The 23,669-nt window shown below is 39.8% G+C and overlaps 4 protein-coding genes across 4 annotated transcripts; 1 reads left to right on the top strand and 3 right to left on the bottom strand.

Annotated features, from left to right (window-relative positions):
* The first annotated feature begins 274 nt into the window (after positions 1-274).
* Positions 275-10,551, top strand: LOC113167465 (hemicentin-1-like). The gene is made up of 18 exons (XM_033326052.1): positions 275-419; positions 521-549; positions 1,267-1,333; positions 1,847-2,137; positions 2,247-2,519; positions 3,997-4,287; positions 5,044-5,313; positions 6,621-6,914; positions 7,182-7,451; positions 7,567-7,854; positions 8,085-8,351; positions 8,435-8,549; positions 8,631-8,788; positions 8,879-8,980; positions 9,157-9,225; positions 9,400-9,459; positions 9,555-9,620; positions 9,743-10,551. Exons 1-18 carry the CDS (start codon positions 341-343, stop codon positions 9,805-9,807), a joined length of 3,054 nt encoding a protein of 1,017 aa, XP_033181943.1. The 5' UTR covers positions 275-340; the 3' UTR covers positions 9,808-10,551.
* On the bottom strand, positions 10,344-13,751 carry apobec2b (apolipoprotein B mRNA editing enzyme, catalytic polypeptide-like 2b). The gene is made up of 3 exons (XM_026368077.1): positions 13,160-13,751; positions 11,140-11,320; positions 10,344-11,068 (listed from the first exon to the last, which is right to left on the bottom strand). The coding sequence occupies exons 1-3, from the start codon at positions 13,444-13,446 to the stop codon at positions 10,727-10,729; spliced, it is 810 nt and encodes a 269-aa protein (XP_026223862.1). The 5' UTR covers positions 13,447-13,751; the 3' UTR covers positions 10,344-10,726.
* Positions 13,752-15,490: 1,739 nt separating this feature from the next.
* si:dkey-109j17.5 (zinc finger BED domain-containing protein 4) lies at positions 15,491-19,237 on the bottom strand. The gene is made up of 5 exons (XM_026368050.1): positions 18,700-19,237; positions 18,181-18,423; positions 17,783-18,042; positions 17,094-17,688; positions 15,491-16,971 (listed from the first exon to the last, which is right to left on the bottom strand). The coding sequence occupies exons 1-5, from the start codon at positions 18,847-18,849 to the stop codon at positions 16,129-16,131; spliced, it is 2,091 nt and encodes a 696-aa protein (XP_026223835.1). The 5' UTR covers positions 18,850-19,237; the 3' UTR covers positions 15,491-16,128.
* A 571-nt stretch (positions 19,238-19,808) lies between these two features.
* ccdc115 (coiled-coil domain containing 115) lies at positions 19,809-23,388 on the bottom strand. Its single transcript, XM_026368084.1, has 5 exons — positions 23,128-23,388; positions 22,184-22,287; positions 21,965-22,071; positions 21,679-21,870; positions 19,809-20,161 (listed from the first exon to the last, which is right to left on the bottom strand). Exons 1-5 carry the CDS (start codon positions 23,245-23,247, stop codon positions 20,022-20,024), a joined length of 663 nt encoding a protein of 220 aa, XP_026223869.1. The 5' UTR covers positions 23,248-23,388; the 3' UTR covers positions 19,809-20,021.
* Between the last annotated feature and the right edge of the window lie 281 nt (positions 23,389-23,669).

Below are 23,669 nucleotides of genomic sequence, written 5' to 3'. Positions count from 1 at the left end.
AAAAGGAAAAACCTTCTGAATCCCCTATTTCACAGACACAAACTCAAGGGGTGTCAATACATTGACATTCTCACAACTCGTTTCAATTCCCAAAACACACTGCTCGTTTCTGCTGTCATTGTGGCAGAAATCAACACCTCGAAGTTATGTTGTTGAAAACAGGCATCTGAATGTGGTTGTGGTACCAAAGCGTTTCCTGTTGCTTAAAAAAAAAAAAAAAAGCAGATGTCAACGAGACAGGAAAGCTGCTGTCCTGAGGTGAGTTTAGAAATGATCTTGTCACACACGCCCATCTCGTCTGCAGTCAGCTTCCTCTGCTGAAGTTCACTGCACAGCAGATATGACTCAACTCAGCAGCACAGACTCTACATGTGCAGCTCAATGGAAAATGTGGCTTCTCCAGGTCTTCAGTGTCATGTGTAAGTTTTTGTATTAAGTTTTGTGATTTATCTCAAAGACTATTTTAAGGTACATTCAAACCTGAGTCGCACTAAATGTTCTTTCTTATTTGATTTGACAGATTTCACTGCTCTCTGTGGCGCCCAGACTCCTCAAAGTGGTAGGACACATTCACAACAGCTTTGAAGTGGTAGCTCGTGATGCATGTTAAATTGTCTAAAGCCTTGGACAAAAAGCGTCTATCAAAATTTCCAGTGACCCAAAAAAATATAAAATTAATTAAATATTCCACTTCCTAGTTGGCTTTTGCGAGTACTAACCTACCACACATTTATATATTGAACAATTTATGAGCTTGTACTGAATCCAATTCCGACCCAAATAATGTTTAGGAAGTAGATCATGAGTAAAGTTCGTATGAGGAACATGAAGTTCTTTGTTGTCATGACTGTGGCAGTTCCTACTAGTGCAAGTTTACATTTCGTCATTTGGTAAAACAAACCTCTTTACATGGTTGTCGTTGTTAAATGTTCCTATAATACATCATACACAGTGTTTTTTATTTTTTTGAGACCATCTCAGAGGTATTTCAAACCTAAAAAATGTCTAAGACAGCAGTGTGGGCTTGTGGTTGTGTCGCTCTCTCTCCCTCGCTCACAAACAAGAACACTGACTATTTCAGTATCAGTGTCAGCTCTGTTAACATATTGTCACATTTGAGAGGCAGTAATGATTAACGACTGCACCTAAACGTTTGTTAGTGCTGCTGTTGCTAATCAATGTAACTTCTCTACTTTAGATTTAAAGCACAGATACTGTTTGTTCTGATCTAAAGTCTGTCCTCCATATCTGTCCTCTCATCCAGCAGTCACTGATGTGTCCTCGAGTGACATTCCTCCAACCAGTCCTCTGCCAGAATCTACAACTGTCTACAGTAAGTTTGAATGCTTAGCCGTGTCTTAACTAAGAGTAAGAAACATCATGCTGCTTCCCTGTTTTTTTAGATTGTGTAGATTTATTGTGGACTACTTCCTGAAATCAGTCAGTATTTATAAAGTCCTGTTATTAAATCACCTTTCAAAGTGTTTTTAAATATTAACAAGTGGGTTTCAGTTTGACAACACCCATGAATAAAACCATCATGGGCGTTGTCAAAAAAACTTCAACTGACTATTATACTATTTTTAATGACGTTTCTGTTTTGTTTCTGAGTAACATCGTTACGACAGTTTCACACTGTTGTTTTCCGTAATTCAGATTCCATAATGTTTTTTTTCTTCTTTTTTTTTATGCTAAAACAATATTAGAGTCACATGCTGCACATTCATAGCTGTACCTATTACCAAAGTTATATCAATGAACTTAAACAATGTTTTACATGACTTGAGCATAATGGCATCTTTTGTTGTCCTAATATGACCAATAATATATTTAAATGAACTTCCAGACCCTCCCGTACCATCTCTGCAGCTAAAGTCAGCCTGGAAGGAGATTTTCCAGTCTGAGAAAGTGGAGTTCACTTGTAATATCGACGGCAGCTCTGACTGGATTATCAGCTTGCACAGAAATGGAGTGAAAGTTCAAGAATCTGATTCAAATTTGATGTTTTCTCAGGACAAATCAGTGCTTACAATCACTGCAGGAACACATAATGCTGGAATTTATACCTGTACAGGTCGTCACAAAACAAGGAATGTCAGCACTCAGCCTAGTAATTCAATTCCTCTCCAAGTTCATGGTAAGTGTCCTTTTGTTCGATCATCAATATATTTTCCTGTATGTCTTCACACAATATAATATAGCATAATGTAAAGGCTGATGTTTTCTTTTTTATTTCTAATTGTCAGAAAATCCCAGTCCCACTTTGAGCAAAAGTCCGAATTTTGACAAGATGTTCTGTGGCGAGTCGGTCACCTTCACATGCACGATCAGTGTGTCCTCTGGATGGGAATATCTGTGGTATCGCAATGGAAAACAAATAAATTCATCAACTATAAACGACTACACCATAAGTTCCCTAGATCTTTCTCACAATGGACAGTATACCTGCATAACCAAGAGATCTTCATTCGGTTCAGAAGTTGAGTTCTCCTCAAAGGAAAGTTCTCTTCAGGTCTCTGGTAAGCTCACATTTGTTACTGCAACCTTTTTATCTGGAAAACTAGCAATTTGAACAGCTAACAAGTTTTTCATTCCTTTTCCTCATCTTGTTCATCTGTAGAGAGTCATTTTAATTATGTTTTTTTGCGGTTTATGGTCAGCGTTCATGTCTCTAAATAGCATTGCTTGAACTTTACATTAATACAGCTATCTTAAGGCATCTAAAATCTTTATAGGTAGCATTAAATCAGTTACAATATAAAACTAGGTGACATGTTGAAAGAAATGGCTCATGGAGATGTACCTGCAGAAATATTACAATTTTACCAACATTTACAAAAATAATTTTACAGAATATTATAATACGACTTTTGGGATTCAAGCTGTAGCACCAGAAATCAATCCACTCCTCTCCACTCAGCCCACAGAAATGCGTTGTTGTATAATAAGAATAAATAAAAATGCTCCAAAACTCACCAGATAAACGGCCAAATCATCACTGTTTCAGTTCTGATGTACATTCTTGATGCACCGATGTGTTCTTGCACATCTTACCAACCAGAGAATTTCAGTTATTTCTATTATTATAAAGATTTAGGGACATTTCCATATATTTGCTCAGCAGAACAGACAGAGAGAGGCCTGGGTAGAGCGATAGTTTGTAGTTTTAGCTTGAATAGAAAAATACAGAATTGGTTTTACAGCTTTATGACAATGTTACAATGTGTGAGTATTGTAGGCATCATAAATATTGCACGTGCTTTAACAATTTGCCTAATAAAGGGACCACAAAGTTTATACGAGTCTTTCATTTCACCAAAACAATTTGCATTCAACTTTATCTTAATCTGATAAGGGCAATTACTTGTGCCACCAGAGGTGAAACAACATTCACTTTCAGTGAGGACATGTTCTTGGTAGATGAAAGTAATTTTATAAAAAACATTCCTATGTTTCAGAAAGTGCGCACCTCTTTATTGTACATTTGAAAACGTAATGCATCTGTTAATTTATGCTGTCTTGCTGTTGCCTGACGTCATTCCTGTTTAGGCCCTCCAAGTTACTTTGAATTTTCAGATCATGATGCTTCCGTTATTTTATTCATTTTCTGTCGAAACAGGATGTTGTGGTGTAGCATAACCCTCAGAAGGATAGCTCAGAGATGTGCAGTATGAAGTATGCAAGTAGCAGTGGAATATTTTGTGAGTGCTAACACACAGTGCTAACAAATAAGAATTCAGTCAGAAATACCCATTTAAACATAAACATGATTTATTGTAGACTTGTTCACAGTGACCTGACCTGAACACTTGTTCACAGTGTTCAGGTCATAAAGTTCAAGTTTTTTTATGCTTTTTTTTTATTTTATTTATTTTGGATTAATTTAGTTAATTTGGCTTAATTAAGCTGTAATTTAAAACTGCCATGGGCTTTATGTAGATTATCTTTCAATTCAAAGGAATATGTAAGGTGACTAATACGTTTCTCTCTCTGTAGAAATTCCTGTTCCATCTTTGAAGCTGATCACCCAGTGGCCTGATGTGTTTCCAGCTGAGAGTGTGATGATGAGCTGTGAAATAGTTGAAAGACATAACTGGACGTATACGTGGTACAGAAATGAAAAGGAGATTCAGCATAATAGTGCTGTTTCTTTTGACAAGAATGGAGCTACTCTTACTGTCAATTCTGCCTCAGCTGAACATGCAGGACAATATAAGTGTAAAGGACACATAAAGGGCAGGTCTGTCATGAGCATCCTTAGTTCTGGACTTAATCTCACGGTGTACGGTGAGTTTTATTTTCTAAAATGTGCCTAAAAAAACTTGTAAATTGATTTGTAGGTAACCATAGTACGAAGTGATGTTTCCAGGGGAGTCAGTTTACTTTAGCTGTCACATAAATGTGTCCTCTGGATAGAGCTACCTATGGGAAAATAATGAGAGTCCAGTCAATGATGCTTCAAATATACATTCAAAAAGCCCCACTGATATAAAAGTTGTGGGATCATGTGCATGCAAAGCAAAAAGAGGCATAAATCAACGCTTCCTTAAATATAATTATATGTATCTAGTGTGATTGACTCAGATAAAGCTACTCTCTCCATCAGTAAAACTTTGCATTAACACCGTGGGCGTTACAGCTTTAGCATTTAAAAATCACATTTAGGTATCATACAGAGAGGTTAGGTGAAATCAAAATCAATCATTTTTAAGTAGAGTATTTAGATGTCTTGTTTAGAGTGAAGACTGGAGGCAAACAGCCGGCCACTGGCTGCCTGGTGACTCCCTAATAAACATAAAATAGTTGATTTTACACTTTTTGTGCAGATAAAACATTATTATTGAACCTTAAACATGCTGTTAGGGGATTTAGACAGAACAGGGTAGCTGCTAAACTAATTCAGATTCAGATCCTTATTTGATATAATTTCCAGCTGTGTTTCTGCACTGTAGTGCACAGTCAGTTTTGATGCTGTTTTCTGACTGGTCAAACATTTTCTGAACAGTTTAAAACTTTTTCTTCTTCTCCTGATTGTGTTTTTAGATAAAAAGCCTAAACCTTTGATGACTCAACAGCCTGATGTTGGCCTGGTGTACACTGGAGAGTCAGTGACATATGAATGTAAAGTTGACGTCTCATCTGGTTGGAAATATCACTGGTTCAAAGATGGAAGTCAAATCACCAACGGCAGTAGTCGTTTGGACATCCGCAATGCCGCTGTGACGGAGAGTGGGCGTTATAGGTGTATGGCCTCAAGAAACCAAGCAAAGTACAACACAGAGCAGAGTGATGAACGGGTGTTAACGATATCTGGTGAGTTAAAGGAAGTTACTCTGTATACATGTCATGTACAATCAGAGAAATAATGCTGCTAAATATAGCTAGAAATAAAATATAGCTGTAGATGTTTCTTAGAATATTAAAAGTGACTAATGTATCTGCTCATTTTCAGAAATTCCTGTTCCATCATTAAAAAATGTCTCTAATTGGTTGGATGTGTTTCCAACTGAGAGTGTGAAGATGAGCTGTGAAATAGATGGAAAATCTGACTGGACATATACGTGGTACAGAAATGAACAGGAGATTCAGCAGAATAGTCCTGTTTCTTTTGACACAAGTGGAGCTACTCTTACTGTCAATTCTGCCTCAGCTGAACATGCAGGACAATATAAGTGTAAAGGACACATAAAGGGCAGGTCTGTCACGAGCATCCTTAGTTCTGGACTTAATCTCACGGTGTACGGTGAGTTTTATTTTCTAAAATTTACTTAATAATTAAAACTTGTAAAATGATTTGTAGGTAATGTTTTCTAATCTACACATAGATACGCAACCCAGTCTGACACTGACACATGAACCATAGTACGAGGTGATGTTTCCAGGGGAGTCAGTTTACTTTAGCTGTCACATTAATGTTTCCTCTGGATGGATCTACCTATAGGGAAATAATGAGAGTCCAGTCAATGACGCTTCAAATATACATTCAAAAAGCCCCACTGATATTAAAAGTTGTGGGGTCACATGTATGCAGAGCAAAAAGAGGCATAAATCAACCCTTCCTTAAATATAAATATATGTATATAGTGTGATATAATTTCCAGCTGTGTTTCTGCACTGAAGCTCTGGTCAGTTTTTATGCTGTTTTCTGACTGGTCAAACATTTTATGAACAGTTTAAAACTTTTTCTTCTTCTTCTGATTGTCTGTTTAGATAAAAGCCCTAAACCCTTGATGACTCAACAGCCCGATGTTGGCCTGGTGTACACTGGAGAGTCAGTGACATATGAATGTAAAGTTGACATCTCATCTGGTTGGAAATATCACTGGTTCAAAGATGGAAGTCAAATCACTTAACGGCAGCAGTCAGTTTTTCATCCACAATGCTGCTGTGACGGAGAGTGGGCGTTATTGGTGTATGGCCTCAAGAAACCCAGCAAAGTACAACACAGAGCAGAGTGATGAACGGGTGTTAACGATATCTGGTGAGTTAAAGGAAGTTACTCTGTATACATGTCATGTACAATCAGAGAAGTTATGCTGCTAAATGTAGCTACAATTAAAATATAGCTGTAGATGTTTCTTAGAATATTAAAAGTGACTAATGTATCTGTTCATTTTCAGTAATTCCTGTTCCAATATTAAAGAAAGCTTCTATTTGGTTGGATGTGTTTCCCACTGAGGATGTGAAATTGAGCTGTGGGATGACGATTAACAGCACTAACTGGAAATATACATGGTACAAGGATGGAAAGGAAATCCACAATGATAGTGTTGTATCCATTGACTCGGATACAACTACTCTGTCCATCAGTCATGCTTCACATTCACACCGTGGGCAATACAGCTGCATGGGAAAACTCAAGGCCAGGCCTGTCAGCAGCAGCTTCAGTTCTAAACTAACACTGAAGGTTTATGGTGAGATTCATTGTCTTCTGTACTGACACAGTTTTTTTCTTTTTAAAAGATATTTAAAAATCATGTTCAGTTGTCATACCGAGAAAGATACAGTTGGGAGCTACAGCAAAAAAATAAATTTTAGTTTTTAAAATCATTTTTAAGGAACAGTTTGGGAAACATAGTATTTATATTTCTTGCTTGGAGTTTAGACTGGAGGCTGTTTTCCGATTGGTCAAACATTTATGAACAGTTTAAAACTGCTTATTGTTCTGATTGTCTGTTTAGATAAAAGCCCTAAACCCTTGATGACTCAACAGCCCGATGTTGGCCTGGTGTACACTGGAGAGTCAGTGACATATGAATGTAAAGTTGACGTCTCATCTGGTTGGAAATACCACTGGTTCAAAGATGGAAGTGAAATCCTTAACGGCAGCAGTCAGTTTTTCATCCACAATGCTGCTGTGACGGAGAGTGGGCGTTATAGGTGTATGGCCTCAAGAAACCAAGCAAAGTACAAAACAGAGCAGAGTGATGAACGGGTGTTAACGATATCTGGTGAGTTAAAGGAAGTTACTCTGTATACATGTGATGTACAATCAGAGAAGTTATGCTGCTAAATGGAGCTACAATTAAAATATTAAAAGTGACTAATGTATCTGCTCATTTTCAGTAATTCCTGTTCCATCATTAGAGAATGTCTCTAATTGGTTGGATGTGTTTCCCACTGAGGATGTGAAATTGAGCTGTGGGATGACGACTAACAGAACTCACTGGAAATATACATGGTACAAGGATGGAAAGGAATTCAACAATGATGTATCTTTTGACTTGGATAGAACTAATCTGTCCATCAGTCATGCTTCACATTCACACCGTGGGCGTTACAGCTGCATGGGAAAACTCAAGGCCAGGCCTGTTAGCAGCAGCTTCAGTTCTGAACTAACACTGAAGGTTTATGGTGAGATTCATTGTCTTCTGTTTAAAAACAGTTTAAAAAAAGATATTTAAAAACGTTTAGGTGTCATACTGAGAGAGGTACAGATGAAATCAAAATCAATCATTATTAATGTCAATTGTATAGTGTATATACTGTATAAATAGCTTCAGCTTCACTATTGCTAAACTCTGCAGTGTGATATAACCTATCGCTGTTATATTAATAGCAATGGCATTTTTATCAACCCCCAGATACGAAACCCAATGTCACACTGACACAGACACCTGAGCATGACTTGATGCACACTGGAGATTCAGTCTCCTTTTACTGTCACGTTAATGTCTCTACTGGATGGGAATACCTGTGGCACAAAGATAATAGTCAAAGTCTCATGTCTGGACCCAATCCAACCATCGTTTCTGTAGCGACAAAAGACTCTGGATCATATAAATGTCAAGTTAAGAGAGGAACCACTTTTAAATCAGATGAGAGTCGGACTCTTAAACTCAAAGTTGAGGGTCAGTTTTTCACTTCCTCTTCACATTTTTTCTATATGTGGACATGTTGAAGGGCCTTTTCAACGTTGTGGTTTTTTCTGCAGAGCGCCCAAAGGCTAACATAGTCCTGTTAACTGGCTGGTCGGAGGTCTTCTCCACTGATACCCTGATGCTCAAATGTGAAGTGCAGGAAAGCCAGGACATGTGGAACTACACATGGTAATACCCATCTAAAACACCCGTTTAGATTAAGGGTTCTAAGTATAATTTTACAAATAAAAATCTAACGATTTCAAACAGGTTCAAAGAGGGCCAGTCAATCAATGCGTCATACAGTGAGAAACATGCGGTCACGCCCCAGAATGACCCAGAACAGAGCCTGTACACCTGCCAGGGCATTCGCACCGGAAGACCATCTTATTCAAAACCCAGTGATTCTTTCAAGACCAAGAACCTACGTGAGTACGACTGAAGTCTTGAAGTGATAAAGTTTATTCTTAAAATGTTTTTCTATCATACTCATTGTCTGATTTTATTTTTGTGTGTAGTTTTGAAGAGGAGGGTGCTTCTTTCCATCTCAGGCTGTATCTTCTTTGGCATCATCGCTGTCTTCCTTGGGTGTATTATTCTCCGGGTGACGCGCAAACCAGGTCTTATTTTAGTTTATTTAGTTTGAGATATTTTTTTCAAGTTAAAGCTACTGTAATGAGTAAAAACGATAATGTCATGAATGAAGTGATGGATTTACAGACAGTTATCCCTGTGTCATAATAATGTGTGTCATCTCAAAATCCTCCATCTCATTGAATCTTTTCTCATCATGTAGTTCGTAATACTGACCAGCCAGAGGAGCCTAGCCTGTTTCTCTCTATGGCTCAGCTAAAGGACCGTGGTGGTATGTTGATGCCACAACAGGACACGTGGCTTTGGTTATCATTTCTGCATTTGCTGCATCAAAGATTATCTTCCGATCTATTACTATTACTATTCTTTGTGAAACCACCTGCAGAGTTTGGGCCTGACTCATGTGGTTTCAGCTTTGTTATAGTTCCTTCCTCCCTTTTTGCAGATGCACCCTCTCCAATGGTTGACTATATCACCGATGAAGAACTGAATGCACCAGCTAAAGGTAAGGAGCCCAGAAAGAAATAAAACTATGTTTTTTTTATAAAATAAAACCTTATTACAAATTGACATTATCTTCTTTCCTGACCCGACCTGCAGAAGAGGAGGGGAACGGCACAATCTGCAGTGAGACAACACCACTAACTATAACCACCCCAGATGAAGGTAATAAAGTTAAATTAAAGATGTATTTTTCTGATTAAATGTTTCAATATGCTAATGAGAGCTATGCTATGAAGCTGTTAATCTATTTGTCCACCTCTCTTTTTTTTTTTTTTTCCTTCTAGCTGTGGCAACTGAAAACCATGATAAAGAAGAGAACAACGGTGGTCTGGTTTCTTTCAAACAATGAGTCACATGATTGTGGCAGAAAATAATTACCACACAAAATGGACATGGTACAGCTGTGCAAAGCTCTAATGGTCGACTAAATTTTAAATGTATGGAAATTTAAGATAGCTGTGTTTACAGTAAGGTGTCTCACAGCCGTGCCACTGAGCGCTAAATGTTCTGAGGTTCACTATGTCTTAAAAGTGGAACATAGGGATTGTTTTAAAGGTTATTAATTATAGTAATATCCTGTAATAAACTGTGTCAGCGGTGTGAAAATGTTGTTTTTGCATTGCTAGATGAAATAACTCAGGATTTACCTGTTGTGGACTACAAATATCATATGCACCAGGTTTAATAAGAATGATGCAGTAGTTGCCAGATATTACTCACAGGCTGACATTGCCATAGACGTGTAACTGTATATTTTTGAAATTGAATTTTTACATTGATGAAATAGCTGTAAAGGCACTGATAACTTTCATTTATTATAGCACTGTAAATAAGGTGATTAACGGTGTTTCAATTCCTAGAACAAACACCAGATGTCAGTACATGTAACTTTTTAACAAAGCTTATTTAATGTTGTAAATTTGTTGCAATGACTGTTCTTGCATTTTTTTTTCTTCTCAAGTGTCCATTTTCATGATGTAAAATATATTTATCTAGTATTTCAAGCATTTTCTTGTCGCTCTATGAAAGTATGATAAATACAAAATATTATAAAGCGTGTTCATTCAAACTATTAAAAAAAATTTGGAGATTTCACAAGTGTTATGATTTGTAGTTCGGTCAGGAAAGAGAGCTTGTGCACCTGATACAGTAACAGTAGAGCTCAAAAGACAGACGAAAACTTTAAAGCTTTAAATCTTTAAAGCTGTTTTGTATTGACAGAAAATACATGTAGACTCACTGCAAACACAACATGTAGTGATTCACATCTACTTGAGGATATCAGCAAGTTTCTCCACATAGTACTCGTAGTTTTCTTGACAATCCTCCCAGGGTGTGTAGCTCTGGTCCTCCTTCTCCACATACGTCTCCCAAACATGCACAAAGTCAGCCGGCTTCATCATCCGCAGTTTGCAGCCGGCGCCCACCAGAGCCCGGAGCCCCTCTGCTATCTCTGGCTGCTCCCACTCAAAAAGACGGGAGCAGAATATGCAGAGACGGAGCTTTTTGTGCTGCTGGAGGATGCTGGTCAGCTTGGCTGCACAAGCCACACAGGGACTGGAGGACACATACCACGTGATATCATACTCCTGGGAGGGGTTGGGGAGCACCTGGAAAGGAAACAATGGGTTCATGTGTGTAACATCTATGCTACAATAAAACAGCTGAGTATGATCATTACCTGTTGAAAGAAGGCCTCTTCAGCATGAACTGTGGCATGTTCATCCTCCATGTAACCTCTGAGTGGCTCTGTGCTGCCTCCCGCTGTATCCACTCTGAAGCACAGCAGGGTTTTGTTTCTTCCTGATGAGTACTCCACGTTCCTGAACTGAAACTTGAAGTAGAACGGGCTCATCTGTTCCCTGGTGGACAGTGAGAGGCAGAGTTCCTTATTAAGAAGTTTTCTTTTCGGTGAACATGAAAGTAAGTGTTTTGCAACAACACATCTGACAGCACTGCCATCATCTTTTGGAGTTAAAATCAATCAGCAAAATGTATTTACCAATAGTGCTTTCAACATAATTTCATCATGTACAACACTGCAATTGGAAATACTTCTTTAGATAGAAACGTGTTCACTTCAAGGCCCGACACTGAGAACATGACTCATTTATTCTATGATGAATTTGTTAACAATCCAACCATCAAGATGAGTCTATGACAACACAGTAAATAGAATAAAAATTAAGCTACCACTGAGTAAAGTGTTGTTTCTATATATATATAATATTACATTACAATGATTAGTTAAAATTAGTTATTATACACTTAAAGTATTACAAAAGAAAAAAGCATTTACAATAGGAAGCGATTCTTTTATGGAATGATAACAAATACAACACATTCATAATTCAACAGATGAGACATGTTGGACGTCAAAACACAAGCTTAAATGAATAATTAATTATCTGTTATTACAATGACAAGCTATAAGAATTCATTTAAAACAAGTTAAGTGTCTTCCTAAATGAAGATATAGGAACAGATTTCAAATATTCTGCAAGTTTAACAGTTGTAAGTGGCAAACTGCAAAAGCTCTGTCGCCCTGAGACTTGACCCAAGACTGAGGAAAAATCAAACTTTGATTATTAATGAAAAAGTTCAATATTACTGTTGTTGATGACATGATGATTGATGTGACATTTGTCCACATTGGTGTCCTATGAGATGCGCCAAGAGGCCCCACACAAAGAAAGTGAAGAAAGTTCACTAGTGGCATGTATATAGTTTTTCTATTTTATTTTAAATTGGCCAACATTATGTGTCACATAAATCGACATTAAGAAAAAAGAAAAGAAATAAAATTAGTTTGGCTACTTCAATAAAATTTTTGAAAGATTTTTTGTATGACCCTAGAAAAGAACACAGAGGACACTTAAAGGGTTACTATGCTTAAAATATGAAAATAACTTAAATGGACTAAATAAACAAAATATTTAATAACATGGTATTAGCTTTGTCAATGAAATTTAACTGGTTACACTGGTGCAGTACACGTGTTTAAACTGGAAGAAATGGACTAGATGGCTCAAATCTTCATAAAGTATTAGTGACGCTAAAGAAACCTGTATTGGTTGTAATCAATTTATGGCCATTTCACAGGTTCGACTGGTAAAAAGGACTGAATGGTTTGACAGGAAAAATCCACTCACTCATAATAATAACTCTCTATATTCTACATGTTGCCCACATCAGTAGCCTCGTTTTCGCATACAAGCAGAATATTGAGCATATGAAAAACATTTAGACGTATAGGAAACTTTTCCAGACATAAATATGCATGACTGTGTTGCTTAGTGGCTATGGGACATGTAGGGCATATCTGTAGTTATCACGGCTCGATCCAGAAAAAAAGCAGCTGTAGTTCAGATTAACAGAGGCGATGCGTCTTTTCCAAGCTATGCGCGCTCCCGTGGACGGGGATCACTCCCTGACGGACAGTCACGTTTTGGTAGAACACCTGCACTAATGTTGACTATGTGACTCATGCGTATTATTACTGGTTGGGTGGGATGACAGCTGCGAGTCCTCAGTGCTTTTCTGTATTGAAATCAAGCTCAGATCATGCAATGGGAACAGAAATACTTACACTTAAAAATAGTTGAAACACTATTATAATACAAAAGAAGACACTAACTAACCAATAGGTACGACTGTCAGTCACTGTGACCTTTGTGGTGTATGGATTAAATCTTACCCACCCTGTGACGATCTCAAACGGTGGCAGCTCAATGGGCTGAAACTCTCCATTTTCTTCACTGTTCACTGTCTCCCCTCCTGTTGCTCCTCCGCTTTCCCCGTTCCTCTTCTGTTCTTCATCTGTCTTGGGTTGATCGGGGGTCTTCTCCGGCTTCTTCGCAGCTTTATCGGGCTTTTTCCCAGCTTTCTCCTTCCCCTTATCCTTCTCTTTGTCCTTCTCATCATTTGTTTTGTTTTCCACCTTTTTCTCTTTCCTCTTAACAGTGAGCCGGCTGTTTCTGTCCGCCATGATTTTGTGCGAGTGGCTGAGCCAGATAGAGAGTTATTCTAAGTGGAGTGATAACCCTGGTGCATTTACAGAAATAGATCCTATTGTGTGCTGTGGTCGAAGTCATAACATGTAGATGTCTGGCTGGGGCAGGGGTAAGTGGCTCAGTTAACTCGTCCCCCTCTTTCCATGCCGTGATTATTAAAAGGCCAAAGTACAACACACGTTCGTGAGTAAAGTAGGGCAAGCCTGTACTGATTTTCCTTCCAACCACACTTTATATCAATCAAAGAAAGAAAAAAAATACCATATGCTGTATATGGACGTACAACCTCAAACCAGCTCTTTAATCCATCAGGCTTCAACTGTCAACAGGCCAGCAACAGGCAGGTTATTAATAACGATGCTTGGCTGTCTGTGTATATCTGTGTGTATGGGGTAACCAGCGCCCACTTGATACTGAACACCACTTTTGTTTGTGCCAGCTCTGATGCTGAGCTGCCCATTAGGCCTTAGCAAAGCACCAAGGCCAGCTAAAGGGCACTCCAAATAGGGGATTTTGTGGAGGCTGGACGGGACAAACAGATACAAACACAGTATTCGTCTCTATGCTATGAATAAGAGTGCAGGAGTGTGGTGTGGCCCAGTGTGCATGTGCCCGTGAACAATCAATCTATGAAATCATCCTGCATCAATATGGCCCTCTGCTGAGGCCACCGTGTGGGGGAGGGAAAAATTGGTTTTATAAGTGTGTGTATTTTGTGTGCGTGAGTACGTGTGTCTATGTGTGCACGAAAAATGGCTTTCTGCACTGCAGATGTAATAACTTGAGGCATAAGGGAGAGGGTGGGAGGGAGAGGGCAGTTCAATTACAATTTCCTCCTCTCCCTTGGTCTCACTCTCTGCCAAGTAATTCATTTCATAGGCAATTACCAATAGGACTGCAACCCAGCCTGCTTGTCTAACTCAAATGGATGAGCTGTCACAGCCACAGGGAGGAGGGGAGAGGGGAGAGGGGGGTGCAACAGCTAGAAAGAGAGAGAGAGAGAGGGAGAGGGAGAGAGATGCTTCAAGCTGCTCCACATACACTCACAAACAACAACAGACCCACAGGGGGTGAGAAAAAACACATTTCAAAGATAAACACACTGGCACACCCACACACAGATATCTAGCAACACATCTAAATCCCCAGAGACATCCTGGGGTGATAATCATTAAGATCAGAGCAATTTCTGATTATTAATCTATCGGGGAATCGCCAGCGTGCCTTGCACAGATTAATACACTTCCTCTAAGGTGGTTTTCAGCATGACAAGAACAGTAAGGCTGGGATGAAGCGGTTGCAATTCCTTCACAGACACACACCTTAAGTCTGACTGATACGGCTGTCTTCCTGTTTCTTACTAATTACACTGCCTACTAATGTTGCATTAGAGAACAATAGTACAGCTACATGTGCTTCTGCCATGTGTCTGCATTGGTGCTTTAGGAGTAAGGTTTTGTTAGCAGAGTTAGCTGTGAGGAAAAGGATGTGACTGCTGTCTGCCTGCTGACTCAAATTTAACTGTAATGGAATTACATGCAATTACCCAGCATCCCCACTGGCACAGCCAGTACTACACAGTCCCCGAATAAAGGAGAACACACCGCAAACAGCCACCGTTTCTCCTTCAATGTGGTGACCTGTAAAGTGGTTTCTAAATATTTTTTATGAGGTCAGACGAAGCAAAGGCTTCTGTTGTGCCTCATGCACTCATCCTCTGCTAGTCTTGAGGTGCGGAAGCAGGGTCAAACCCATTTCAATTCCTCAACGTTAAGAAGCAGAATTGGACGTGAAATTGAAATGAGAAAAAAGTAGTGATAATGAAAATGAAATGGAATTGACCTCCACTCTGCCGGAGCACATGTGAAGTTATAAAGGACTGGCTGAGGAAACAGTAAATGAAGGTTACAACCGTGACATGAAGTAAAATTTCAAACTTTTTTTTTCCTCTGGCAAGAAAAAACTAAATGTTGTGTAACACGCTAACATGCATGAGCGCACATAATTCTACGTTAGGAAGTGACATTTATTTATTACGATGTCCCAATGATGAGGCATACATACAGAGAGAAAAAAGCATAAGTAGATGACTTTCTGTGTAGCAGTCAGTGACTTCCTTCAAAAACAACATCAAATGAGTTAGTCACAACTTCTATGGTTATCGTATAGCACTGAAAATAAGTCTTATGCTACAGTATGCAATTACTGATCTTTTGGTTATTGTTGGTATGTCTGTGTTGGCTGGTACAGACACAAGCTGTCTTTGGGGTTGTGAAGATAAAGAGTGGGATGTTTGTGGTCCTGTGGTTGTCGAGAGACTCTGATCAGGCAAAATAATGTCAAAGTAAATGCTTTAGTATTGATCTGCTGAGAGTCTCCTTGGTCCATAGCATGTGGTGTGTTAATCTGTATGCAGGCTACATGGTAAACAGACGGCAAGTCTGAAAAAACCCTGGAAACTGAGCCTCGGCTCAGAAATACTGGGTAATTCATTTAATCCCATATCAAATAATGTGCAATATGAAGACTTAGTTATGCTGCTAGCTCGGTTTCCCTAAAGAGGGTCAGACGCAAGTATCCAAGAAATGTCCTCACTGCAGGTATAAAGTAAAACCTACATTTTCTATTTAAATAAAAGAAACACCTGACTTTAAGCTTTAAGTCCATAATAATGTATAGTTGGCTTTGAGGTAGATGAGCGTCTCCAGGTTCTTTGGTAAGATGCAGCCTCTCTCTGGTCGCAGGCAGCGCCCGGCAGCAGTAAAAATACTCTCCACCACAGTGCTACAAGCAGGTATGGTAAACGCCTTCTTGGCCACCTGGGCAAGCAGAGGAAAGTCAATTGCTTTACGCTGCCAGTAATGCAAAGCCTCCTCGTCCGTGGGTTCCTCTCGCAGGTAGACAGCCAACTCCTGTTCTAGGCTCTTGGCCTGTGTCATGGGTCTGTGTTTGATGAAAGAGAACAGCTTGCAGGGCCGTGAAAGTGAGGAGACGGGCGACGGAGCTGGAGCAGGAGGAGTCTGGGACTGAGGGTTTAGGTCTGTGCTGGGGTCCATGGGGCTAGAGGCTGTGGAAAGTTTGGATAATTCCTCAATGAGAACTTGTCTGTGCCAGTCAGGGTTGCTGCTCCAAGTGAGCTTGAACTGAGGGTCCAGGGTGGTGGCGGTGATGTAGAGAGGGTCCTCCAGGATAGGGGCCAGCCAGCGCTCTACTGCCTGGCTGAGGCCCACAAGCAGTGAGGGACAGTGAGGAGTGGATGTCTCAGAGAGATGTTTACGAAGGCCCAGAACACAGGGCAGAGCCAGGCTGATGGACACATGTCTGTCTGTGTGAATGTCACCCTGTCTATCACCGTGAACCATGTCCCAGGCCTCAGTGAAGGGCTCCAATGTGTCAGTGAGCTCCTTCAGCAGGGCTCTCTCTGATCCAATCAGTGCCAGCTCCCCTGGACCACTCATCTCCTCCAGGAACTCCACAGAGTCCAGCAGCCGCCGAAGCACCTGCATCGAAAATCAAACAAACTATAAACGTTTGAAAGCAATGAATTTGAACAGCCACACAGATAAATTTGAATTGTTAATAATTCAAAGTGTCTCTATACAGTTTCCATAATGCTGCGTACCTTGAGCTGGGCACACCAGTCTATTACTGCAGAAGGGGAATTTCCTAGTCCTCCCACTGTCAACCCAGGACCATCAAATACCTGTTTGAGTTTCTCAGGTGGAACAGCAGAGGTAATGTAGTTGTAGAAACATGCAGCCTTGGCAAGTGTGGAGGAGAGCTGTGAACACGAGCATAACCCTTCTCTGACACACTGTTCAAGAGACCGAGAGAAACAGTCCACCCGGCAAACACCCAGACCTTGTTCCCAAGAGTCCTGCCATTCTCCATTGTCTCCCCCATGGCCATTCCTGATCCCTTCCTCTGCATCATTACCATTGTCCACATCTTCTTCAACGTCTTCGTCTTGCATGTTAGTGAGAGGAGGTGAAACCAGGAAACCGGGAAGACAACATGGCTTTAAGGTTGTTGTTGCCAGGAGAGGGTCCGCAACAACACAAAATGCTCTCCCTGACACGCCGTGAGATTGACAGACTTCATCAAAATCGGACAGGATGCGATTCCCAGAGCTGCCACCAGTGAGGGGAAGGCACGCCAGGAGAGCTGAACGTATCTGCCAGTCAGATGTAAGAAAATGGCAGGTGACACCGAGATACCTGCAGAGGCAGCGAGAGAGAGAAGTGGACACATCATTGAGGGAAACAACCCAACTGGGAAAAGTGTTGTGTTTGGTTGATTTTACCTCCTTACCCAGAAGTGGTTCCAGACAAACCCCTCCAGAGATCCAAGCTGAGGCTGAGGGAGTGCGCTGAGGCCAGGGCCTGACGCGTAGCCAGCTGGGCCTGGTAAGCGTAGGCTGGGAGGAGCTGGCTCTGGATGTAGTGCTGGGGCTCCGGAGTGTAACGCGGTTCCAGAAGCTGGAGCAGCTCTCTGAAGCCTTGATTTTCCACTATGGACACTGGCTGCAGATCACGCACAATCATCTTGGCTATAGCCTCTGAGATTAAAACCTGCGGTGACACAGACAAACCAACGTTAAGTCATCCTCATTATGACACAATAAATTGTGTAACACCTGCTGTTGGATGATATTAATAGTAGGGCACTTATTTGCATCTCAAGTGATGAAGGAGGAGTGTAATGCACACCTGACGTGGGTCATGTCTGTCAAACTTGGTCACCCCTCCTCCAGAACCTCCTCCTACTCCGCCCTCTGGAGTTCCTATCCCTCCAACACCTCCTCCGCCTCCCCCAACTCCAGCACTGATGGGGAGAGGGTAACGACTATTTCCTCCATTGGTGGTGAAACTGTGGAGGGAACTAGAAGAGTAACCCTCTCTCTTCATATCCTTCCTTTTTACAAAGTCATCATACATAGCTTGGTGCTTCCGCTGATTGGGAGAGAGACAGAGAAGGGGCACATCAATGTTATTAGTCTACAGGTAGAACTCTTCACCTGACCAGGTGTGTGTGTGGTGTGTGTGTGTGTGTGTCTACATCATGCTGTCTCTGTGGAAGAAGAAGTGTAAGTAAATCCTCCCTTGCAGAGAAGCAACAGTCTGCGTGGCATGCATGAAAAGATGCTGTAAAATCAGCTGTTTGGTGACAGATTGATGCCCCTTAATGTTAAAGACGAGCTCCATTAGGCTTTATTGTGAACTCATTACCTTGAGGTGCGTTACGAAGTTGGACGTGACACTGCGCTTCGCCTGGATTCTGGTGCCACAAGCCTTGCAGTTGGACTCGATTTTGCCATTTTCCCCTTCAAACACTATATTAAAGTAATCCAGAATAGACACCTTCGAAACTGACGCCATTTGGAGCCGACAGTTCCTGAGCTCCGGAGTGAAATCAACTTGCGATCAAGGGCAATGTGAGTCTGAGGTACGAATCTCACCTCGCCTCCGAGCATGAGCGCAGGCCGGCGTGTTTACTTCACAATCCCCGATCACACATCAACAAATGATGGTGCCAGTCGCGCAGACAAAAGAAAATTGCATCTGAGGGCAGGGGCAGCGTCGGCTGCACGTCCGAAATCGGCCGCGATCAGGCTGCACAGGCTGCGGCGGATGTCTGGAAACATCAATAATAGAATAGTGAGGCTACATCCGTTGTTTCTGCGCTCCCATCTGTCGATCGGACGCAAGCGAAGGGGAGGCATGTAGACGGCATTATAATTGGACCAGGAAGTGCGTTTCCCACTTCGACTGTTCCCGGCGACGCTCGGCTGTGGATCAGAGGGTGGTGGCGCTCGGTCAAATGTTTTCAATTAGACTCACATCGCTGTAATGGGAGGAGGCAGTTTTCCTTTGATGCCACTTCCAACAGGATTTGCAATTAAGACGGAAATAGAATGGAAATGTCTGTGAGAGGGAGAATCTGCTATTCAAAATGAGAAATAACAACAAAATGCAAAACACTACATGAAAAAACCATTTGGTAACACTCTACAATGGAAGCATGAATAAGAAGTTATTATTAATGGCCAAGAAATAACTCAACCTACTAATGCCTTGTAAACAAGTTATAAATCATTAATGCCTTCGCTGGCTTACAATAAGCATGATCATGCTCATTCAGCAGAATCTTAAATTTAAATAATAAAGAGAAAAAATGTGCTGGGAATAAAACATGAAAGGTTATCGAACATATTGGTTCCTATCAATGCCTTATAATAAACATATGAAGTATCCACAACAAATTTATTAATAATAACAACCAATCACTGCCCTGTTGTGCCTTAAAGCCACACTGATTATTATATTGAAGACGCTGAAACAAGTTCTCTTTATATTTTTTAATTAATCTAATACAGTCAACAACAAAGAGATCATTCATCCAAACAAATAGGCAAAAAGTCACAAGATCAAACACAATCTGGTTCCAAGAGGTCATGCTGTACGAACTTCTAGATCTGTGATCGTCACTGTAAAGTCCAGTGGGTCCCGGAGGACAATCAACCGAATCCATCAACACTCCACTGAGTTATTTAATCTGACACTTTGTCCAGCAGAGCTGCTGAGGTTTTCTCCTGGAGAATGTGTTTGTCTTTCATGTTGTTCTTCAACTCCTGTCTCGTGTTCAAAACTGCAGTTTGTAGTGTTGCGATCTCAGCAGACAGCTCTATTACTGTAATATGGACAGTGGACAGGGAAATGCATTTACTAGTACATTAAGAACTGTGTCAGAAGTTTCATCTTGATCACATGCATAAAAACACTATAGTGAATAAAACAGACAATGTTACAGTTAAGTCCATACGTTTTTCATCAGTGCCACAGTTTTCTTCATTTTGGTTATATGTACCACCACAGTGGATGTTGAATAAAATGATCAAGATAAGCTTAAAGTGTAGATCAGTCAGCTTTATTTTAAGGACTTGGTCAAACTATTGAATGAACAGTGTAGAAATTGCAGCCATTTCCCATTCACAGACCTCTATTTTTGGCTTTCAGAAATGTTTGAATAAACACAATGATAAATTAAATGATCAGTCTTAAGTCTTGCATTTCATTTGCAGTCAGTGTCTGCCTGAAGTCTGGAAACCATGGACATCACACAATGCTGGTTTTCTTCCCTGATGATGCCCTGCAAGGCTTTCTGCTTGTTTTTTTGGAGTAATTAGCCTTTTTCATGTGAAATACAAATTTAATTTGATTCAGGTCTGATGACTGACTTGGTCAGAACATTAACCTGTTTTGCCTTAAAAAAAAAACCCTTTCACTGTAAGATTAAGGACTATAAGAACAGTCATCACTATGATACAACGTCCAATCAGTTTTCAAGCGCTTGACTGAATCTGAACTGACAATACAGGTCTTAATACAGAATTCTTCTTGCTGCTTTCTTCAGTTGTCACATAAACTCAAGAGATCCAGTTTCTTTAGCATACATTCCCACCCCTGCCTCCTCTGTATGATCAGATCAGTTCCTTTTCTTCTCCAAACTGTGACACTTTTCTGGGGAAAGTTGATCTTATTCTCACCTGCCATGTTCCAGATCTCTATTGACTCTATCTGGCCTCCTGTTTTTGAGATATACATCTTATAAAAAAACCTTTTGTATTTACTCTGGTGAAGGCACCTGTTGATTGTTGACAATGACAAAGACACAGATCCCCTGGAGGGTGTTCTTGACCTTAATAAATATTGTGAAAGAGGTTTTGCTTCACCATGGTATTTTTTTTTTTTTTTTCCAAAAGGTTCCAAAAGCTTCTGACTCTGCCTATTTATAAATTACACACACACCTGACCATGGAAGTAATGAGCAGCAAGCTGTCCAAATAGTTGTGTGCCACCAAAATTAGGAGTCTATAAATAAAAATGGCTGTACTTACTACATGATTAAAATACTTTAACCAAATCATTACATTAAAGCCAACAATCCATCCTACGAGTACATTAGGATAATTTCATTTAAACCTATTTCAAATTTTATTTATAGTTATATTATGTATCATGCCAATCACAATACACACAATAAATCAATACATTTCTCTATGTCTTAGTTTAGCTATACACCAGTATCTACTGTACTGTATATCTATTGTTAAGCTTTGGTACATTTTGCTACAGTGCTACTTTTGTGAGAGAAATCTCTCTTTAATTGCCATTTATATGAAATACATATTAAATTAAACATCATACCTTGCTTGAATGAAGACTGTGCTTGCTTAAGAGACTGTGGCACTAGAATCCCAAACCATTTCAATGGATCTTGCTGAGGATTCTGGTCAATTTGCTTTTCTGGGATTACCTCAGAAGCTTTCTCACCACTTGCTTTATCATTTGCCTCTTTTTCTTTAATATTCTTTTTTGGTTTGTTTCTTCTCCTGACACCTGTGAAATTGAAAAAACAAAAATGTCATTTTATATTAATTACTGGATATAAACAATATATCATTTAACATCATATGGGCCACAGCTGACTCACCTTCTTCTTGAGGTCCAATATCTTCTACAGATGTTACATCTTTTCCAGACTCTTTACTTTGTGAAAGTCTTTCAGTGCAGAACCCTAAGTCACCACTGTCTAGTGTTCTGTAACACACAAATACAAGTAGGCATTAAAAAATAAAACTTTTCAAAACTGACAGCTGACACAGATTACCCTCTGTGCATTAATTTCCATTGAACTGGTCTAATTCCTCACCTAGTATGGACATGGACCAGTGGCTCGATTTCACTGGCATACTGAAGTGCAGAGACTTGTTTGTTTCCCATGGAGTATCGTGCCTTGGACATGGAAAACCATCCCTGTAGGGAAAACAACATGGTAACTTTACGTTACACAAGTGGCTGAAGTACTTTCTTTTGGTTGTTCAATAAAAACTATTCATGGCATTATTTTAGAAAGTTTCCACTTTTAGACACAGTAGACTACACACTGGGACAGCAACTAATAATCTTCACTATTAATCAATCCCATAATTACTTTCTTGATTACCTGCTTTATTGTTCAAACTATAAAACATGAACAAAAAAGTGAAAACAATCTCTAAGCAGAGTAACACCGTTCAATATTTTCTTCAACACAAACAACACATAAAAATATTCAATTTACTATAAAGTAAAACCAAGAAAAGCAGTATATTTCATAGATCACATCTGAGAACCTGAAACTTATGGAAGTTTTTTAGTGTCATCATTTAAATTGCAATTGCAATTTTAAAATGCATTTTGCAATTGGAAATTCAAAAAAAGTGCACATTTAATTGTCAGTTTCTTTGATTTTAAACAAAAGTTAAATCAGTAGATTACATATTATATTATGTATTTTCGGTCTCTTTATTCAAATGCGACAGCGAAACACCACGCTCTTTCAGTATCAAAACTGAAGTGGAAATGCAATCTGTCCTCTCATCAAGGCGGCTCTACACTTGCATCTGCCCCCACTCTTCCCTCTTATTTTCCCAGAGGTCAAACTGACTGACTGGGTTTATGTGACCTACAGAACAAGATATAAAGCAATCACAGAAGCGATTTAAACTAAGAAAGGTAGGTAGAAGAAGCTGTTAACCAGTGGATTTCGAAAAACAACCAATAACACAAATGGGTGACACAGAATAAAATAAAATGACATGCCAACTTTGTTACCTGCTCTATGAGAGAGTTCAGAGTGGCTCGTTTCTCCTCCAGTAACTCCAGCTGGTCCATGAACTGGAGCAGTTTTTCATCCAGTAACAGAGAAGACTCCTCTAATTCTGACACACCCATGTCGACTACTTGTACTAGATCAGGTAATTTCCCTTAATGTCAACGATTTACTATATCAAATCACCAAATCAACGTTAGAATAAAGTGCACAGACCGCGTTAAAGGACAACAAACCTGCTTCCGGTGTAACATGTCGTGTCATGTGACACATGTCGTCACATGACTTCACAGCGCATGCTCAGTCCAACAACAAAAAAAAAGATCGCGTATTATAAACTTTTATTGCTTTGAATGAATAATGTTCGCTCATTTGATGTAAATGCTTAGTGTAACTACTGCAATGAAAACTAACAAAACCAGCTTTATGTCTTTAAAAAAAAAATCTACGAGGTGTAACTATGTTAACTTTATCTAACATGCTTTTAGTTGGTAACTTCTTCTAAAACTAAAACATGATCACAAAACGCCCTGCTTTATAGGAG

The sequence above is a fragment of the Anabas testudineus genome, chromosome 7 (genome assembly GCF_900324465.2).
Source record: "Anabas testudineus chromosome 7, fAnaTes1.2, whole genome shotgun sequence".
In the NCBI taxonomy this organism is placed as follows: Eukaryota; Metazoa; Chordata; class Actinopteri; order Anabantiformes; family Anabantidae; genus Anabas; species Anabas testudineus.
The sequence above is the reverse complement of the archived record's forward strand: the minus strand, read 5'-3'. Positions and strand labels throughout refer to the sequence as shown.

Coding starts and splice junctions, on each gene's coding strand:
- LOC113167465 (XM_033326052.1), top strand. CDS start 341: ATGACTCAACTCAGCAGCACAGACTCTACATGTGCAGCTCAATGGAAA. Junction 8,981..9,156: donor CCGGGTGACGCGCAAACCAG/GTCTTATTTTAG, acceptor CTCATCATGTAG/TTCGTAATACTGACCAGCCA. Junction 9,460..9,554: donor ACTGAATGCACCAGCTAAAG/GTAAGGAGCCCA, acceptor CCCGACCTGCAG/AAGAGGAGGGGAACGGCACA.
- apobec2b (XM_026368077.1), bottom strand. CDS start 13,446: ATGGCGGACAGAAACAGCCGGCTCACTGTTAAGAGGAAAGAGAAAAAG. Junction 11,321..13,159: donor CCGTTTGAGATCGTCACAGG/GTGGGTAAGATT, acceptor ACTGTCCACCAG/GGAACAGATGAGCCCGTTCT. Junction 11,069..11,139: donor AAGAGGCCTTCTTTCAACAG/GTAATGATCATA, acceptor TTTCCTTTCCAG/GTGCTCCCCAACCCCTCCCA.
- si:dkey-109j17.5 (XM_026368050.1), bottom strand. CDS start 18,849: ATGGCGTCAGTTTCGAAGGTGTCTATTCTGGATTACTTTAATATAGTG. Junction 17,689..17,782: donor TTGTCTGGAACCACTTCTGG/GTAAGGAGGTAA, acceptor CTGCCTCTGCAG/GTATCTCGGTGTCACCTGCC. Junction 16,972..17,093: donor ACTGGTGTGCCCAGCTCAAG/GTACGCAGCATT, acceptor TTTTCGATGCAG/GTGCTTCGGCGGCTGCTGGA.
- ccdc115 (XM_026368084.1), bottom strand. CDS start 23,247: ATGGGTGTGTCAGAATTAGAGGAGTCTTCTCTGTTACTGGATGAAAAA. Junction 22,288..23,127: donor TGAACTCTCTCATAGAGCAG/GTAACAAAGTTG, acceptor TTTTCCCTACAG/GGATGGTTTTCCATGTCCAA. Junction 20,162..21,678: donor ACAGTCTTCATTCAAGCAAG/GTATGATGTTTA, acceptor TCCATATTACAG/TAATAGAGCTGTCTGCTGAG.